The sequence below is a fragment of the Pleurodeles waltl genome, chromosome 9 (genome assembly GCF_031143425.1).
Source record: "Pleurodeles waltl isolate 20211129_DDA chromosome 9, aPleWal1.hap1.20221129, whole genome shotgun sequence".
Taxonomy (NCBI): domain Eukaryota; kingdom Metazoa; phylum Chordata; class Amphibia; order Caudata; family Salamandridae; genus Pleurodeles; species Pleurodeles waltl.
In genome coordinates, this window is record NC_090448.1 from 260,196,761 (window position 1) to 260,218,006 (window position 21,246).

General features: G+C 42.6%; 1 protein-coding gene across 1 annotated transcript in view; it reads right to left on the reverse strand.

Moving 5' to 3' along the window:
* The window catches only part of SLC6A11 (solute carrier family 6 member 11), a 968,432-nt gene that overhangs the window by 765,767 nt on the left and 181,419 nt on the right, over positions 1 to 21,246 (reverse strand). The window contains exon 5 of the mRNA XM_069206667.1: positions 12,272 to 12,362. Within this exon, the coding sequence (XP_069062768.1) occupies positions 12,272 to 12,362 (91 nt within the window). The remainder of the gene's footprint in view (positions 1 to 12,271; positions 12,363 to 21,246) is intronic.

The window sequence follows — 21,246 nt, forward strand, 5'->3', positions numbered from 1 at the left end:
TCAGCACAAGCAGCAGCAAAGCTACCCAAACTCCCCCGCTTGTGAGAATCTGGGTAGTGCGGCAGAGTTGTTTTGGCACTTCCTGGATTTCCGTGTAGCAGAACTCTGAAAATTCCTCTCAGGCCTGGTCCTTGGTTGGCTTTAAAATCAAGGTAATTGTGGCTTCCTTCCATGAGTACGGGACCTGAACCATACCCTTATGTATCACATTAAACAGGTACTCCCACAATGTCACCCCTTCCTCCTTTAGAAGCTTATAAAGCCCCAAGGGGATGACATCAGGATCAGCCACCTTTCCATTTTTAACAGAGGCGAAGTGTTACCTAATTTCTTCCTGGGCAATCTCTGCCTCCTTACATTCTCTACCCTCTGCAGTAAGTCCAGTCCGGTGAATGATCCGAGATATGCCCAAGAAGATGTTTAATCTCCTTTACTGTAGTCACTAGTCCCCTATAAACAAAAAAGTCATCTAATTTGGAACAGTTGCCGTACTTTTTACAGTGAAAGGTATAGCCTCTCGTCAGATCATTAAGATATCTCCAAACATCTGCCAACCCTAACTCCTGCAACATGTTTCTGAGGACCTGCCTAGTCCTTGGCATTTGGGTATGATCTCTCTGGGTCAATGTATCTAAGGTGGCATCTAGTAAGGTGTTTAAATCCCCTCCAAGCACCACAGGGGCTGTTAGCTTCCTTACTAAGAGTGCAACCCCCTTGCAATGCTCTAATTAATCAAAAAACACACATTAATCCATCCATCTAACCCTAGAGAAAAGCGCTCTGCTCTTGCTGTTTGTGAAATTTGTTTACTGTAAGGTTTTGATGCGGGCCACGCTTTCTCAATGTACCCCATCAACATTCTCCACAGACCCTGACTCCTTAAACCATTAACATTCTAGGTCAGGAAACTCATCTCCTTACTCCATCTCATTGTCTCTGACAGAATTCTTCCACCTCCCTTGATAGTTTGGCTGAGGTCTACTCAAAAGAAACCTATGTCTTGGTGAAACCGAGGACATTTTTTCTATTTTTCTCACTGCACCCCACCCATTCTCCTTCCCCCGTCCACCCTGTATCCCTCCCTGGAGAGCCCTCCCAATACTTGCAGACATTCAGAATGCCTACGGGCTTTCTGCAGGTGATGTTACCACAATACTCTAAAAAAGCAAGGATTAACCACAGCGTGCCCCCTCTGCCACCCACCCCTCCCCACAACCCTGACATCAATAAAAAGGAAAACATCCTGGGGGAAGGAATCAGGAATTTGCCCCTTTTTTGATTGTAACAATCAATGCATCCTCATCCGCCATTTCACAATAGTTATAGATTTGTTTACTCCACATGATGCAGAGTATTTCTGGAAATTTCAGCTGCACTTTTGCCCTCAGTTTTGACAACTCCTCCATTCTCCTGCCAAGCTGCCACTGTCTCTAATCTGTAACCTTACACACATCTAATCTGATGGTAAAGGACAACCCTTTCGTGTTAAAAGAGCCACTTATTAGGGCGCTAGCCAATATTGCACATTTGCTGCATATGAAAGAAAACTCACCAGGATCTTCCTTGGTCTCTGCCCCTGAGGGTTCCTGTTAAAGGGGTCTCTGTACGCTCTCTGTATTTCTTGCTCCAGGTTTATATCTGGTCTGTCCTTTAGTATCACCTCCCGGAACAAAGAAATTGTAAAAGACTTTGTGTCAGCACCCTCCTCAGCCTTGGAGACATTCAGAAATCTGAAGTTATTCCTTTGGGAGTGATTTTAATTTCTCTCAAGATCCTCTTGCAGACCTGAGGTGTGGTATTGGGACCGGGGAACATGGTGGCTGTGCACTGAGCGGCTGCGGCTTCCCCTAGAGTGGGAGGACGATCACCGCCGCTTGCACACCTAAGCCGCCATCACAAAGTGAATTCCTGACAATGCTTACCTGCCAAAATGATCCCTGAAATTTCCTTTCAAGCCATTGCCCTATTTCCTCTTCAGTTGACCCTTGAGAAGACCTTCAGGGGGCTTTCTCCCGACGGGGCTACCAGTGCAGGAGTCTCGTGCTGGGAGGCAGCCACGCAGGAGTTACAGCGAAGTAGAGTTACCCCATCGCAGACTCATATTTGTGGAGGCCGTATCAGCACAAGACAGGAAACAAGAAGGGGAGCCTCCCTTACTTGTGCAGAAACAAGCATTGGTGTGCAAATTAGAGCCTGGACTGAGGGAGGTAACTTGTAGCAGCAGAGCATTGGGAGGCATGTAAAGGGGTAAAGAGGGCTCAGTGCCCCACATATATGGAGCAGATAGGTTAAATTACCGGCAAGACTAGAAGAGATCAAGGTGTATACTGTGTAACAGTGCTGCTGTGGCAACTAGGATAAGTCTTGTTTTGGATTTCACCCTTACGGATTTTACAGACACTGCAAAGGCACAAAAGTATATGTTGGGTGGTGTATTGGGTGCTGCAGCCACAAAATTGGGGAAAACTAACAGGCCACCTAGCAAAAGTTCCAGAGGGAAAGTGCCAGCTCCACATGTTAAGATAATTCCCCCCTAAGTTCCTTCTTTAGAGCCTTGGCTTCCCGAGGCATATGGAATTTTGAGGAGAACCTCAGGGAGGGGGAGGCAGAGTGGGAGGGAGGACATTCCTTCTACTGTGGGCACTCCTGACACCACCATCCTTGCTGCTCCCATAGGATTCTGGGGTGAAGGTTATTCACATAAAAGCACAGATCACCACTAGCAACAAGTTTGAAACTCTTGTAGAAGTAGAGGTGTTGGCTCAGGTTGATCAACAGGGCCTGGGCAGTGATGAACAAGGGGGCAGCAGGGGAGGCAACAAGAAGCGGCCATGGATGAAAAAAGATCAGCGCTGCCAGTGGAGTCACTTGCCGCGATTCTTATGGGCGTGAAAGAAGATATTAAATCTAGATTTGAGGTGTTGGAGGCCAACAAGTTGGGTATTCAATCCTCCTGCTCTGCTCTGTTACAGAAGTTAGATGAGGTGGCTGCATGCATGTAGGAGGTGGTGCAGATCAACAAGGATGTCACAAAGAATGTTTCTGGGATAACTCTGCTGAACAAGTTAGGAAATAGAATTTTTTTTAAAACATAGAAATTCAATAAAAAAATACAAAGCCCCTCAAGTGAATTTCTCTGTGTTTTTTAAATTCTATTTCCTAACTATAACATTCCTGAACCCTTCCTTTTTCAGTGAATGCACATATGTACACACACACACACACAGACACACACAAGCAAAGACAACAGTGTAATATGATTTCATATTGTCATCATGGAGTTCAGTTGAGTTTAGAGTAGTTATCTTGAAAAATGAGTTTTCTTCAAATTACAACTAACATTGGCCAATGACTGTAATTTTGTCATTAGAATTTTTAGAATTACCTTACATTATTTGTTAATAATATCATAGAGAGTGGTGAGGCCTGAGCATTTATGCAATTCTGAGGAAACACTATTTACTGAATAATTACAGACGTGCTGCATTTGCTACATATTTTGACAGATAGTACGCAAAATCTGCATTTTTAACCAAAAATATTGTTTCAAGCTAAATGTGCGAATAATTTACAAATGTTGTTGCATAATTAGGAAAACCTTGTATTATAACTCTAGTTCCATGTTCCTACGAGCCCAGACAACGGTATAGCTCTGCAGTGTTTACGGGGCTATTATTTTAATACTGAAACCTGTTTTTCACAAGGAAACGTAAAATATTTTCCAACTTTCATGGTTCATTGTAAAATATGGATTTTTAAACCACTGTATTTTGTGCAATAAATGCATCCAAATATGTAACACACACACATAACCTCGTTTGTAGCTATGTCTTCTTGGACCAATGTATACCACCAGATCGACCAAAAAAGTGGTTCAAGAAAAAATGACCATCATTTTCTGATATAGTTAGTGAAGGTAGCCAAATATGATGTGAACGACAATTAAATAATTGCTAATGTAATAAATGTATACTTACCTATATAAACATTTATTTACAATATTTTATTAGTCAGTATCTTCGCTACAATTGTTTTGTAGCACACTATTTTTCTGTTAAATATTCTAACATTCAACCGGTAATTGCACCACAAAATTTGGAAACCTTCCTAAATTAACTATGGACAATTTGCTGGAAGAAGTGAGCAAATAGAAATACATGCAGAAAAAACACATTTAAAACCAGTTTATCCCTTCATAGATTTTGAAATGTTTGCTCATGTTTTCTTTATTTACACTGGTGGCCATGGTGGGTGTTGCTTCTGATGGACACTGGTAAGTTGTAGTGCTGTGCACGACAGGTTCTTGTGCTGCACAACTTTGGCGGCATGTTTATTAAGCGTTACCTGATCTTTTTCTTGTTTATTTTGGCTGGTGATTAGTGTTGTGCTTTATCTTGTGGGAGACTGTAGTTTGTTTATATATAATACTCAATAAGAGGAAAATCAGTTTGTATTACAGAATGCTATTTATGTGTTTAAAAATATTGCTTGTAACACATAGCATATGATTATATTTTATAACATGGTTATTATATTAATAGCATGTGATGTTACTCCTACATTGATAGTATTATTATATAAATATATCCTGCAGTGAGCAACATGGAGCAGGGAAGAAAAACAATGAAGGCAAGAAAGGGAAAGTTACCACCTCCTTCCAGCCTGATGTTAATTATGTATCTGGGAAAATGATGCGGGCTCTTAGCTCGGCATATTTATACTTAGCAAGGTTGCTTCCCTTTTATGAGCTACAGGAGAATTACTTAAACTTTAATATTCAATAAAAAGAAAAAAAATGATCCGTTTACACTTTTAAACACTAAAGAATCAAAACTATTTTAGTACTTTTACATATTTTAGGTCATGTGTTTTCATACATAAAGAGAAGAATATATCTAGGTTTTCCAGGTTATTTTAGTGTAGATTATGCAAATATTAGGGAAAACAGCCTAAACCACGAACCAAGAACAACGAAAGTGGAACAACAACTCTATTGTTCTCTGCATTAACCACGCATGTCCTGAACAATGAACATGTGTGGTTAAGGCAGAGGAAACAGACTAAGGATCAGAGAGGACACGGTCAGGTAAGTGTGGCTGGGGTAGGGTTGGGGGTAGTTGTAGGGGCAGTGGGTTGGTTTAGTTTTTAAGGGCGGGGGTGAGGTCGGGGTAGTTTTAGTTTTTTAGGGGTGAAGGTGGGGGCCGGGGAAATTTTAGTTTTAAGCGGAGCGGTGGGGGGGTCGGGGTAGTTTTAGGGGCGGGGTGGGAGGTCAGGGTAGTTTTAGGTTTTAGGGACAGGGTGGGGGGTCAGGGTAGTTTTAAGGACAGGGGTGGGGGAGCGGGGTAGTTTAATTTTTAGGGGCGGGGTGGAGGGTCAGGTAGTTTTAGGGGTGGGGTGGGGCGTCAGGCTAGTTTTAGGCTTTAGGGGCGGGGTGGGGGTCAGGTAGTTTTAGGTTTTAGGGGCAGGGGTGGGGGGTGTGGTAGTTTTAGGGGTGGTGGTTCGGGATAATTTGAGTTTTTCGGAGCGGGGATGGGGGTTGGGGTAGTTTTAGGTTTTAGGGGTGGGGATGCAGTAGTTTTAGGAGCAGAGGTGGGGTGTCAGGGTATTTTTAGGTTTTAGGGGTGGGGAGGGGGTTCCTGTAGTTTTAGGGGCAGGGCTGGGGGGTCAGAGTTATTTTAGTTTTTTGAGGCAGGGTCGGGGTATTATACCTTTTAACTTTTAGGGGCAGGGGAGGGGGTTGCAGTAGTTTTAGGGGCAGGGGTTGGGGGTTGAGCAAATTTTTGTTTTTAGGGGCGGGGTGGGGGCTTGGGCTAGTTTTAGGTTTAAAGCGTTGAGGTGTGGCGTATGGGTAGTTTTAGGGGCGTGTAGCTTAAGTTTTAAGGGCGGGTGAGTGGTTGGGGTAGTTATTTTCATTTTTGTAGGCAGGGTCGGGGTATTATAACTTTTAACTTTTAGGGGCAGGGTTGGGGGTCGCAGTAGTTTTAGGGGCACAGGTGGGGGGGTTGAGCTAATTTTAGATTTTAGGGGTGGGTGGGGGTTGGGTAGTTTTGGGTTTTAGGCATGGAGGTGTGGCGTAGGGGTAGTTTTAGGGGCGGGTGGGGGAGTTGGGGTAGTTTAAGTTTTAAGGGTGGGGATGGGTGGTTGTTTTTTTTTTAGGTTTTAGGGGTGGGGGTCACAGTAGTTTTATGGGCGGGGTGGGGGATCCGGGTAATTTTAGTACTTAGGGGTGGGGAGTTTGAGTAGTTTAAGTTTTAGGGGCGGGGTGGGAGGTCGGGATAGTTTTAGTTTTAAAGGGCGGAAGGGGGTGTGTGGTATTTTTAGGGGCAGGGTGGGTGGTCGGGGTAATTTTACTTTTTAGGGGTGGGTTGGGGGTTGGTGTAGGATTGTTTTTATGGGTGGGGTAGGGGATCGGGAAAGGATTGTTTTAGGGGCGGGGTGGGAGGTCAGCGTGGTCTCATGCTGGAACCATGCATGCCGTTCCACGCTTGCCTTTACCAGGCATGCCTTTACAACAAAAAAAATAGTTGTTAAGGCATTCGTGGTAAAGGCATTAGTGGTAACAATGCGGTCATTGTTCCGACCGCATTGTTCAGGTATGCGTGGTTCTAGCATGCGTTGTTCCATCCTATATTCAAATACTAGCAGTAATAAGATTGCTTAAGAAAACAACATTGACTTTTGGGTAGTTTACAACAGTGTGGTTCTGACAAATGTCCAAGGACAGAAATAAATAAGCCTTGACAGCAAAGGGCATTCATGAGAAAGACTAGAAGCCTCAGCGAGGAGACATGGAATATCAGAGACAAATATCATTAGAATGCTCATGTGCTCCTATTCCATAAGCCCTGTACAAACATGAAGAAGAACTAAATCTGTAGCGGTTTCTCTTTGAGGGCGGGGGAGTGTCGCACCCCCACCCCCTGCGAGCCGAGTAGGAAGAAATAGAATGGCAATGAAAAAATGGCATTGCCATTTTATTTCTTCCTACATAGCACCCACCAGCCTAAAGACATGCTGGGCTTGCCCTCTGCTGCCAGAAGCAGAGGTAGCACAGGACTGCCTCTGATTCCGGTAGCAGAGGGCTCGAGCAGTGCCTGGAATGGATGCTCCAAAGTGCGCATGTCACTTTGGCTGGCTGCTTTGCGCTGAACAAAGTGACATGCACACTTTGAAGCTCCCCACCCAGCTGTCTTCAGACAGCTGGGTGAAGGCCAGGCACAGGTATCCAAGGCCTGAAGGCGCATTCAGTCATGGCCGCTCCATTCAATCCGGGCACTTCTTTCATGCTGGTTAACAACATGAGAACAGCGTCTGGATTGGTTAAGGGAGCTCTTTCCCTACCTTCTGGGGAGCATAAGCACAGGAGAAGGACGCACAGCCCGTGGGTAAGTACCTTTTTTATTTTAATGTGTGATGCATGTGTGTGTAATGCATTTTTGTAATGTAAGTAAATGTTTAGTGCATGTAAGTTTAGTGTTTGTGTTTTAGTTAGTGTTGTTTGGGCTTTTGGTGGGAGGGGTGGTTTACTTTAGCATTTTGGAGGGAGGCACTGTTGTTTTATTTTTTGCAAAGCTGTGGGGCACTTCACTCACTTCACCACTTTAAAAGGGTACAGACCGCTGCTGAATAAAGTACAGACAAGGGACATATTGATACAAAAAGGAAGAAATAAAAGAACACCAGTATTAATGGAAATATCCTACTTACAATAACAAAAATGAGATATAACATTGAAAGCCCGTTAATAGGTCATTTAGAAAAGAAACAAGACACAACTATGTTTGAAAATCAGAACACAAGAACTATGTCACACAGAAGAGAACATTCGATGGAGCAAAATAAATGTTAAAATTCTAAACTTAGAAAAACGTTTCAGACTTTGACACGTTCAAATAAACGTTTAGGAAAAAAAGCCCACCAACTCCCAACTCCAAAGAAAAAAACATTTGATAACTTAAAACATAATATATTCTTGCAAGTATTAAATAGTAATGAAGAACAATATTTATCAATGGTTTGTTGGAATGTATCAGATTGACACAGAGGACTCAAAACATAAAATATTGAAAATAAACAACACCTAACTTCAATAAAAGAATATCCCCACTATCCAATGCATGCACTACAGTTCAAGCACTAAGAAAAGTAAAATAATATACAACAGATTAAATCACCAATCTGACCCACACTACTGACAGAACCAATGAACTTTGCACCAACATCTCTAGAAAATGTTCCTGTCGGTGCTGTAGTTGCAATTTATATGTGTACGAATCATTTAGTGCAAATGATTATGTGGTGTTAATGCCATGTTTACAGTTGTCAGGTGGTGCAAATGTACAGATAAAACTGACAGCAGTGTTACATTCAAGGTATACCAAACGTTGTGAAATAGTGCCTAACACTGGTGCAAACTATGTAATGCATATACAGAAATAAATCTACTTTGTATTGTCTACCAGCTAAAAAAACTAAAACTTAATTGATAGAACATGGTGGGATTTGCAGCAGCAGATTTATTCTATATTTTGAACCATTTGCCAGCACTGACTGCTTCAACCATGTAAACTGAACTGTGTGACAGAATGAACTGAATTGACCAATACATGCACAACAATGAACAACATAACAAAAGGCCTCCATGCCGCACTTAAAATGTAAACAATAAGAGGATAATATTTTAATAATACAAAACAAGTTATTATTTAGATTGGCTAATATATAAAGACAGAACTAGAGTAAATAGGATGCAGGATTTGAAGAAGATACTTAAGAAGAAGAAAAGGAAAACTATTGCCTCCCTTGGGATTGGATATAATATTCCAAAGAATAATTGAGCAAACATAAAAGCAGAAAAAACAATTTGAGACACTGTACAAAAAGAAAACACAACACAACAGGAAGCACAAAAAGTGTGAATTGTAGATTGTAGAAAAAGCATCTTATTGTCCTACAAAAAGATATGGTGCCCTGCACACCCTTACGCATGAAGCATTTAAGTGCAGTTCTCTACATTGAAGGATACTAGACATATGTGTCATTGGTCCTAAAATTATGATTGGCACAAAGACTGCCATGCTTCAATAAACAGATTATGACACCTAGAGTGTGGAGGAAGCAGAGAATGGCTTAAAATGTGTGCAGCATGCATGCTAGAGTATCTGGGCTATTATAGAAAGCAGCCAAGTGAAGTATGACAGCAATTTCCCAGCTAAATACTAAGAGCATCATTACGGGTCTGGTGGTCTACTGACCACCAGACTCGCGGTAGCTGGCGGCAATCCAATCACCACATTATGACTGCAGTGGTTGCACCAGCACCGCCAGATTTCATCTGGTGCTGGCCATTCTAATCAGCTTGCAACGCTTCCCTGGGGATTATAACCCTCTTCTCCACCACCGATTTCATGGCAGTAACACAGCCATGAAAAGGCTGGTGGAGACAGGGTACGAGGGCCCTAGGGGGGGCCCGTGGTACTGTGCACTGTCTGCTTTGCACCCTACGCAGTACAGCATGCCACCGGCTCTATTACGAGCTGGAGACAATGCTGTAGGCCATTTCCCACTTGACCTGCGAGCAGAAACTGAGTTTCCACCCGCTGACCCAGCAGGAAACTTGTAATGGCCCCGGCAGGGAGGTTGCCACACTGGCAGCAATCTATCCATCGGAACTTCAGCAAACTGGCTTTTCCTTCCACTGAAGTCATAATCAGGCCCTAAGTGATTCACTACCTTCATGCATGCAGTGTTGTTCGTAGACCTATAACATTCCATGCATTTTTGCAGGTGCCAATTTATCCCCTTGAGTGGCCACACTAGTGCTTCTGTATTGGTAAAAGTGGATAAGCATCTATGAAACTCCAAACTATTGGGCTTTCCTGATGAGGCTCTATAGCAAATATTTCCATAAGATACTTGGGGCCAGATGTACAACCTTTTGTTTTGTAATTTGCAATTTGCGATCCATTTGTGAATCACAAATTGCGAGTCACAAAACAAAATGTGCAACAGTTTTGAAAGTACACTGTTTGCGATTCCCAATGGGGTCGCAAATGACCTACCTAATCAATATTCATGAGGTAGGTCGCACTTTGCAACCCTATTGGGAATGGCTGCACTCACAGTGATGGTGGCCTGCCGGGGACAGCAGACCACCATGTCTGTGACTGCTTTTTAAATAAAGCCGTTTTTTTTAAATGCAGCCCATTTTCCTTAAAAGAAAATGGAAAGCATTTCAAATTAAAAAAATGAAAAGTTTTCTTTTAATTTTTTCAGAGTAGACAGTGGTTCGTGGGATCACTACCTGCTCTGAAAAAAGTATTTTCACTTCCATTCCCAATTGGGAAGAGGTCCCTTTTGGCGACCCCTTCCAAATTGGGAATGGTTTAACACCAATTTGAAATTGGTGTTAATGGTGATTGTTTCGTGACTGCAGACATGGTCACAAAACAATCTTACATACCACTGCGACTCACAATTAGAAAGGGACACCCTTGGAATGCTCCCTCCTAATTGTGACTTGCAAACCCTTTTGGCGATTCGTAAATAGGTCACCGAATTGCAAAATTTGGTTTGTACATTGGGAAATGCTTTTTTCTTGTCACAAATGGCCTGATTCTACGTATCGGGCTATTTGCAATGAGAAAAAAAGCTTTGTATATCTGGCCCTTGATTCTTTACCAGGGCTGGACTACAGAAAAGAAAAGCAGCCTTAAATCAGTCCCACACCCATTCTCTCCTCGTTCTTTCCTTTTTTTTGTTTTTTAAAAACATCCATCCATTCTCTGTCTCCCCTTTGCTCATTTCCTTTTTCCCTCACTGATCTCTCACTCTCTCCCCCTCTTTATCGCTGTGCCTGCTGCAAATAATCTCAGGCAACTGGGGAGTGTGTCAGAGGCAGAAGGAGCAACTCTGGAGTTTTATAACCAGCCTCCTATTCCTCCAGCCCACAGAGGAAATGCCTGATGGAATAAAAGGCCAGTCTGGCCCTGTTCTTCACATCACTTGGTACGCAAGAAAATGAATGCTACCCAACAATTTAAGTCATTCATGACTTACATTAGCCGGATTGAGTTGCTTTTCTATGTCCACAAACTCTCGATCTACAATAAAATGCACCCTAGACCTGCAATTACATCCTTGTATCCATCAAGAAGGTTCCAACTCTGTTTCAACTTTAAAAGGTGCAGAAGACACTGGTCTTTACAAAACACTACACCGCCAACTCAATTATTGACCGTATGTTTGCCTTTGAACCAGAATAGAATTCTGCTTCCATTTTGGTTATGTTTTTTATGAACAAATTACACACACATTTATATATAGAGACACAGCCACTACAAAACTACAAAACAGTGCAGAAAGTGTGAGTTGGTGCAGAATTGTGTGCACAGCCAGGGAGTAAATCATGAAGATAGCTATTCCTTTCTAAGGGCCTCATTACGAGGCTGGTGGTCTTGAGATCGCCAGCCTCGCAGTTGCAGTCCTGACCGCTGCCAGTTTGATGATCCAACCACTCAATTAAGACTTTGGTGGTTGGACAGCCAAACAACCGCCATCTCTGCTGAGAATAATGTTCTTGATGGGATGACAGCGGTCCAGGTTGGAATCAGCCTGCTGATTACGATCTGGTTGTCTGCTAATTACGACCTAGTTCTCTGCTGATTACGACCTGGTTCTCCGCCACCCTTTTCATGGTGGTTTTCCCACCATGAAAAGGCTGACGGAGAACAGGTGCAGGAGGCCACGGGGGGCCCTGCACTGCCCATGCACTTGGCATGAGCAGTGCAAGGGTCCCTTGCCCAGCACCCTATCAATGCTCACTGTCTGCAGCATTGCCGCCGGCTCTATTATGAGCTGGTGACAATGCTGCCACCAATTTCCCACTGAGCTGATGGGTGTAAACCTCGGTTTCTGCCCGTCAGCCCAGCTGGAATGTCGGAATGGGTCCAGCGGGGAGGTAACCAGTATGGCGCCAACCTCCCCGTCAGACATTCTGAGGATAAGTCATCCTGTCCGCTGCACTCATAATCAGACCCTAAGTCTTTACATTTAGCAATACAGTCGTGATTTCTTTCCTCCAAATTAGAAAAGTATTCATGGTTGCCTTAGGAAATAGAGGCCAGGTTATAACAAGTGATTTAAATATGTAGACTTATAATTTGTATCTGGAAATAGGAAAGAGCTTTGACAAACACAATTAACCAAGTAGCGATTTTGAACAAATTATCAGGATATTTCAATAACTAAAACAAGATAGATATCCACTTACTCCCAGAATTCCATGACTGGAGAAGTAGCATTTGCCAAAGACGTCTGACTGCAATTGCTCATGTTCAATTTTTGAAATTCCACACAATTCTCTGCGAAGGAAGAAACACAAGTCAAGTACAAATATAAGCAAATCATATTGCTAGCATTCCAATCAATATGATTAATGCTGTTAGACATTTAAGAAGGTTGTAATTTCAATATAGTTCCTGATTCGTAACAAAGCTGACACTTTGACAGGCAAGATAAATAAGATAAATACCATTTGGTAATAGGTGCGGTCAACCAATTAGAGGAAAAATGTTTTTAAATATAGCCACAGTAGGGATGGCACAACTTATCACATTATCCACTGGATGATGCATTGTACTAAGCATGTGTTCTCCAAAGTCACAGATTCGTTTTAAGAACCATTGTCAAAGCAGACATGGAGATTTGAAAAGTAAAGAGGCTTCTTCAATAATTGGAGAGTTTGTTTGTGTGGTTGTATGGATCGGTGTGCTGATGAAAGTGAGAAAGCAACAATGGATGTATGGACTAGTGAGAGGATGGATCAAGGGGGTGAATGCTGGACTTTGAGTGCCCAGGTCCCTCTGGGTCCCACACTTGGTAGTAATTAAAAATGGAAAATGAAACTGGTTCCTGTCAAGCCGATATTCGTGTCCTTAACTTTACAAGCAAAAACATTGATCTATTTCTGACCAATGAATGGAAAAATATTAAGACAATCTATGTCTTTCCTGTTTATATTTCAAATTATTGACCTATTCCTGCATTCCCTTAGAGTGTTTGCATTTTCCAAGATGTTGCTTTTCACTAGTTTTTTTGTGTGCAGCATATTATTCTTATATAGTGCATACTTTGAACACCGCCAAGGTTTTATAACGGGACACGATTAAGAGCTCTGGAGCTGAGGCTGAAAGAAGTATGAGTTTCTCACAATGCCTATCATTGGCTCAAAACGATAATCAATATACATGGAAATTCAATCCTTGACCTCTCTGCAGAGTGCACAGAGCACTGAGCATTTAATCCTATTGCAAAGTAATTCTATGCAAATGTGTGTGAAGGAGGTACACAGATATTAAAATATTGACAAGGCGAAAGTAAAAGAAAATTCAGTGCTTGCATGTGAGTGGGTGTGTTCTGTGTTTGTGTGGTGGTAAGGAGAAAGAGATGTGAGAAAGTATGTGAAAGAGAGAGTGAAAATGATGTGCAGAAGACAAAATAAATGAAATATTAATTTGGTGAATTTTAGACAAATGTGGGGAGAAAATGCTTAAGCAACTAATGTACAAAGTGGTGAAAAGAAAGAACGGCAGTGACTGAGGCACTGTTAAGACCAATAGCCCTCCCACAGTTCTTAATAGTGCTTAATTCAGAGTCTTGTATTTTTAGAATAGAGACATTTTCAATATTCATTTAAAACAAAGCCATTGTTGTTACTCATTTATCTTAAACAATTAACAACCATCGGCAAACCCAGTAACCTGTCAGCTGTTGGGTTATATATCTGGATGCAATTACAGAAAGCTCAGAGGCATCAAAATACTGGTCGGATGTCAAGCAGGGAAGCACAGATGTCTGATTTACGTGTTTTAGCCACACCCTTAATTACAAGTGCCACACCTCTTTGAAAGGATTCATATTTCCAGTTCTCAGGCCACACCACTTTTGGATATCCCTTACTTTTTCATCTCACTTAAGGCCTTGGATGGTTAGAGAAATGAATGAGAGTCAGTGCGTAACTTGAGTCAATTGTTACAGCTGCGCCCTACCAGCACTCATTTTCGACAATGTCTGTGCTGTGTGTCACGTGCTCTGGCTCTGTGATAGGGTCTGATTACTCACATGGCTATACCACAGATTCAAATAGTACACATCAGATGTGGACTGTTTGGGTGTCTGACTAGTATTGGCTAAATCTGAGTTCTCCTCCATGATGACATCAGCATACTGAGTGGGCAGCCATGTAGGTGCTGTGGGGTCTATGAGAGGAGTTGTCGCAACTGTTATGGACATGTTACAGAGGACATGGACTAATCAGGGGTTGTGACTGTAGAGGCCTGATGTGTTGTGTCTAGTCAGCTGCACATCCAATGGGTGAAAATGGTATGGAGAGGCAAGATGTGAATACAGGAATACGATTGCTACTGCATTCAGGGCATGCTATGCCAGCTAAAGGTCTTTGGTTGGCATCTTTGGGATGAGTCTAGTAGTGCAGTCCTACTTAGGTATTGCTGTAGGTGTGAGGGTTGGCAGTCAGGTGTGGCGAGTAGTGACATGTCATGACATGGTATAGGTAATGTGTCTTGGCAAATGCGATGGCCTATCCATGATATGTATTGTGACAGATGTACATGTGTAGGTGTGCCAATAGGAGGTATATGCTAACCATTTTGCCCCCACTCTCTCTCTTCCTCTCTCCCTCCCTCCCCTTCTCTCTCTCTCTCTCATTGTATGCATCAGCATTGTCTGGCAAAGGAGAAGGGGCACAGGCGAGTGGGGAGGCAGCAGCCCATGGGACCCAGGAAGCTGCCACCAGCGACACTGAGGGACCCAGTGGGAATGAGGGAGAGGGGAGTGCCACGGGGTAGACCAGATCGAACACCTCATCCTCTGAATCCTCCTCCAGTGGACACTCCCTGGTTGTGGCGGACCCATCTGGGACCATCCCAGTTCCATCTTTGTCTGCCACCCCCCCTTAATAGCACCGCCCTCCTTGTAGCTTCCCACCCAGTTGCCCATGCCTGTTCACCCATAAGGGCGGGTCTCCTTCAACGCAGGCACCCCTGCCCCAGTCAGTCCTGCTGCCCTCAAAGAGGAGGCTATTGATCTCCTGAGGTCTATCTCTGTGGGTCAGTTGACTATTGTGAATGCCATCCAGGAACTGACAGCTCGAAGTCCAACAGAGCAATGCATTCCTGGAGGGCATTCATGATGCCATGGCTGGCCTACAGAGATCCTTTTAGGCTCTGGTGTCCACTCTGATGGCAGCCAGTGTCCCTTAATCTCCCATCCCCCCTCCAACTACCTCTTACCAATCCCAGACCCCTCTCCTCATACCCATCCTAAGCAAACATACACACAGGCATGCATTCCCCTCAACAGACAAGGGTAGCTCAAACAAACACAAGCACGAGAAGACCCACCACTGGAATGCACACAAGCAACACCCACCTGCAGACACACAAACATGTACTCCCTGCACTGACTGCTCCACCATCCCCTCCCTCACAGACACTACACCAGTCACACCTGCAACCAAAACACCATTATGCATGAATTCAGCCACCAGTCCCATCTTACCCACAGTCAGCAAAATAGCAGACCAGCAGACATCCCCCCAGTCACCACATCTGCACCCACCACAACCACCGACACCCCATATGCAGCACATGTACCATAACTATAGACACCACGCCAACTGTCAACACCAGAGCAGTACGCGCTCTATTGGCGACAAAAATGCAAAACCCCAACACTCTCAAAACAAAGTAATTTATGCATTGTGCTGATATGTTGTGGTTTAACTTTTTGCATTGCAGAGTTCAATCCTGAAAACGTATTTTTAATATGCTTACAAATACTGTTCCTTTGCAATGTATTGCTGCAGGTTTTCACAGTGCGTTAGAGTGTGGCCCCTTTCCAGGGCCTTCCAGAGACTTTCCCTGCAACATGCCTGGGCGTGGTTCTGGGCTGGGCCAAGACTCTATAAAAGAGAGCCAGCCCAACTCCCAGTGCTCACTATTCAGAGGTCCTGGTGCAGAGCAGCAGCTTCTTCCTGAGCTCCTGTCCCGGTGACCTATTTGGATCTTCCAGTCTTCTGCCCTAATCCTTCATTGGTGATCATTGTTCCAGGCGGTAAAACAGTGGTTGGAATGTCCTGACACAGTTATTTTGAATTTTCATATTCTTGTTTTAAATTCTTAAATAAGAAACAGATTACTTGCGCGCTACCATTTCTTGTCATTTATATGGTAGTTTACAAATAGGCAAGACGTGCAATTTATTTCATAAAGGTTTGACTTTGTTATTCATTGCGCGCTACTATTTCTTGACATTTACATGATGTTTTACGAATTGGCAAGACGCACAACTCGTTTCATGAGCATTTAACTTTGTTGTTCATTGCGCGCTACCATTTCTTGACATTTTACATGGTGGCTTAAGAATCGGCAAAAGAAGCGCGATTCATTTCATTGTACTTTGATCTTGTTATTTATTGTGAGCTGTTATTCCTTGACATTTACATCGTGTTTTACGAATCAGCAAGACGCTCGATTTGATTAATGATGATTTGACTTTGATATGCATTGCGTGCTGCCATTTCTTGATATTTTACATGGTAACACTCGAATTGGCAAGACGCACGATTCTCTCCTCGAGTTTAATTCATGTTGTTTATTGTATGCTACTATTCCTAGTCAGAATGTTTTTTCTGATTCTCATGTAAAGGAAAGTACTTGAATAAGAAAGTTTTCATTTTATTTATCTTGATTCCCCTACAGGTATCAGGCCATCTTGAAACTTAGTCATTTTAAACTTAACACTTACATTGTTCATGTTTTCAGAGTGACTAGGCTTAAAATCATATTCTAGTATTGATTTCAGGAGATATCATTTTCATATTGTGTGTTCTAACCTTTTTCTTACTACAGGTCTCCTTCCCAGCTGTTCCTTTCCTAATCCCCTCTTCCCCTCTTGAACTCTCTCAGTCTCTGTGATTTATCTATCAGACTCTTGGAGCTGTTCAGTGGTGGACGTGTTGGGAACGTGCACAGTCCCCGAGGATCTGGTGACTCTGACAGAATAGTGAGCCCATTAATTATTATCCTCCTGGCTTGTTTATGTTCTCAGCATGGCCACGCTAGACGAGTTAGTCAAGGCTATCACCAAGCTCCAAGCAGAGGTGGTATCATCCAAAGAATTGACAACTAGCTTAGCAGAGAGAGTTTTTGATCATAGAACTGTAACACAGTCAGCAGATTGTGAATTATTAGATTTACGCCAAGGAAATCAAGACCTAGTGTTGTATTTAGCCAACTTTAATCGGCTGGTTGCAGAGACATCCTGGCCTGAAGAAAAACAAGCGGTCTTGTTTTACAAGCGACTCAAAGAGGAATTAAAAGATATCTTAGCGCAAATCGATCCACAACCTACAGACTGTCAAGAATTAATAAATCTTGTCTTGAGACTTGATCATCGTTTAGCAGAACGTAAAGGAACGTGCAAAAAGATTGAAAATTATTCATGGCGCGTTCATGATAACAGAGACGCAAGAACTCCGAAAGAAAGAACGCCAGAACCGATGGAAATTGGAACCATCAGAAGACCTTTGACCAAAGATGAAAAGGACCTCCGCAGAAAAAATGGACAATGTCTTTATTGTGGACGAAAAGGTAATTTTGCCAAAGATTGTCCAATCAAACCAAAGAACAAGCAAGGTCCAGTTCAGAAGGTCGCAGCCAATGCACCAGTCGAGTTGGAAAACTAAAACACCCGAAATGCAGAGAAGGGTTGCTCTTGGGTGTCACCGTGGACCCTTCACAATCTAGACATCTTAAACTGGAATTAAGAGTTCTGGTCAAGAAAAAGATCTATTTAAAAAAAGCTCTAGTCGATTCTGGGGCTACTGGGAATTTTGTTGATGTCCAATTAGATCGTGCATGGGGGATCCCATGTATTGAAAAGAAGACCCCAGAAATCATCAAGGCAGTCGATGGAAAACTCTTGACTGGAGGTCCGGTAACTCTTCAGACTATCCCCTTGTCGATGATTTGTGAAGATAAGATTCAAAGAAAGAAACATAAAGAGAAAATCATCTTTGACGTGATCCATGCTCCCCAATATGGGATTATCCTCAGCTTGCCATGGTTAACTCATCACAATCCGGAGATCAATTTGGCAGAACGAAAAATCGTGTTCTCATCTGCGCTATGTAACGAACAATGTCTCCAAAAGATTCAAGTACCAAAAGTTTGCAACTCTTACATAGCTACTGCCGCGGAGAAAGAAATTCAGCTGCCCAAACAGTATTCATCTTACAAAGATGTATTTGATGAGAAAGGAGCAGAGACTCTACCTCCTCATAGATCTTATGACTGTCAAATTGATCTAGCCCCAGGTGCGATACTTCCCAACTGTCGTGTATATGCCCTGTCAGAACATGAAAATCAAAATTTACGAAAATATCTAGATCAATTTTTGGAGAATGGCTTCATTCGCCCCTCTAAGTCTCCTGCAGCTTCACCTTTTTTTTTTGTTTCAAAAGCTAATGGAGAACTTCAAACTTGCATCGACTATAGGGGTTTAAACAAAGTCACCATCAAGAATAAATATCCTTTGCCCCTAATTCCGGTCTTATTGGAACAAGTAAAGAAAGCAAAAATCTGCACGAAGCTTGACCTTCGAGGTGCTTATCATTTGGTCAGAATGAGAGAGGGTGACGAATGGAAAACAGCGTTCAAGACAAGATATGGCATTTTTAAATACGTCATGCCCTTTGGTCTGTGTAATGCTCCAGCAGCATTTCAATTTTTCTTGAATGACGTTCTTAGAGAGTACCTAGACATATTTGCCATAGTCTACATTGATGACATTTTGATCTACTCAGACAATGAAAACAAAGATGTCCAACATGTCAAGAAAATTCTTGCAGCCCTTCAAAAACACCATTTATATTGCAAACTAACCAAGTGTGAGTTTCATGTTACCACAGTTGAGTTTTTAGGGGTTATTCTTACCCCTCAAGGTATGGTGATGGCAGAAAAGAAAGTAAAAGCTGTATCTGATTGGCCCACCCCAAAGACTGTTTGTGATGTACAATTTTCCTGGGGTGTGCAAATTTTTACCGGAGGTTCATAAATCATTTCTCCCAGACAGTGGCTCCAATCACTAAGCTACTAAGAAAGAAAGAAAAGTTTGTATGGTCCCCAGAAGCTGATCAAGCCTTCTCGACTTTGAAGGAAGCTTTCTCCACTGCCCCAGTCTTGACTCATCCTGATGCGAATCAACCTTTCATAGTGGAAGCTGATGCTTCAGATGTAGCAATAGGAACTGTCTTATCACAACGAAATAAAGACACTGGTCAACTTCATCCTGTAGCTTATATGTCTCGGAAGTTGAACGAAGCCGAACAGAACTATGTCATTGTTGAAAAAGAGCTTCTGGCGATTCGTGACGCCTTTAAAGAATGGAGACATCATTTATTGGGTGCCAAATACACTGTTACAGTACATACTGATCATCGTAATCTTCAATTCATGAGTTCCGCCAGACTTTTGACCCCTCGGCAATTACGCTGGATGCTTTTTTTTGCCGAATTTTATTTTGTAGTAACCTTCCGGCCTGGTAAAGATAATCGCAAGGCTGACGCCTTGTCCGGTCAAGAGTCTACCACGTTGCCTGCATTTCAAGCCTCCAGAGCTATCATTGCTCCTGACAAGGTTTTATGTATCATAAAAACTGAAGATTTCTTTGAAGAAATTTGCAACTCTTTCACTGTTGAAAAATGGCAAACATGGGCCCAAGCAGATCCCAAAAGGTCAATCAAGCAAGGTTTACCCTTTCATGACGCTCGTTTGTTCGTACCCACTACCAAACTTCGCAGGATAGTGTTTCATTGGTTGCATGTTATACCTACGGCAGGTCACCTAGGTACTCCTAAAACTCTTGAACTGATCCAACACTATTGAGGGTGGCCTAGCCTAAAAAAAGATGTAAAAGCAATGGTAAACAACTGTGAAGTTTGTGCTCGCATTAAAACAAGTCATTCAAAACCAAAAGGGTTGTTACATCCACTTCCAACCTCAAGTCGTCCATGGGAGCACATTTCTGTAGACTTTATTACCGGTCTGGCAGTGGTTCAACAGCATTCAGTAATTCTGGTGGTAGTAGATAGTCTCACGAAATATGGACATTTCATCGCCTGTAAAAAATTGGCCACTTCTAGTGAATTGGCAACTATTTTACTGAACAGAGTGGTTCGTTATCATGGACTGCCAAAGGTTATCCTCTCCGATCAGGGGTCACAATTTTCCTCCAATTTCTGGAAGACATGGTGTAAAACACTCCAAGTGACATCTACGCTATCTACTAGTCACCATCCTCAAACAGATGGTCAAACAGAGAGACTAAGGGGGTTATTACAACTTTGGAGGAGGTGTTAATCCGTCCCAAAAGTGACGGTAAAGTGACGGATATACCACCAGCTGTATTACGAGTCCATTATATCCTATGGAACTCGTAATACGGCTGGTGGTATATCCGTCACTTTACCGTCACTTTTGGGACGGATTAACACCTCCTCCAAAGTTGTAATAACCCCCCATATCAGACTTTGAAACAATACCTACGTGGCTACGCTGAAAAGGCACTTCATTCTTGGACATCTATGCTCTGGTTAGCTGAGTTAGCTTACAATAACTCATTCCACACTTCTATTGGTGTTACACCTTTTTTTGGTTTATTTGGCTATCATCCTGACACCTTGCCCATCACAATTCCTCAAGAAAGTTCTCTTACTCCAGCTGTGTCAGAAACCATTCAGCATTTACATCAAACCCAGAAACTGATTCAACAGCATTTAGAAAAAGCCAAAGAAAAATATAAAAGGCATTATGACAAGAAACATTGTGAGGGACCGCAATATCAACCAGGTGACAAAGTGTGGCTTTCCGCAAAATATATAGACTTCAAGAAGAAGCACATGTTTAACCCTAAATTCAAAGGTCCTTATACTGCCCTTCAGCAAATCAATCCGGTGACCTATAAACTACAATTGCCCAGATCTTTACATATTCATCCAGTGTTCCACACTTCACTCTTGAATAAAGGCATTCCAAAAGGTCCGCCCTCATCTAGCTCCTGTTCTAGTACAAGGGGAAGAAGAATACGAAGTCAAGAAAGTGTTCGATTCTAAACTGAGAGGGCGTAATCTATGGTACTTAATCTCATGGAAAGGTTATGGTCCTG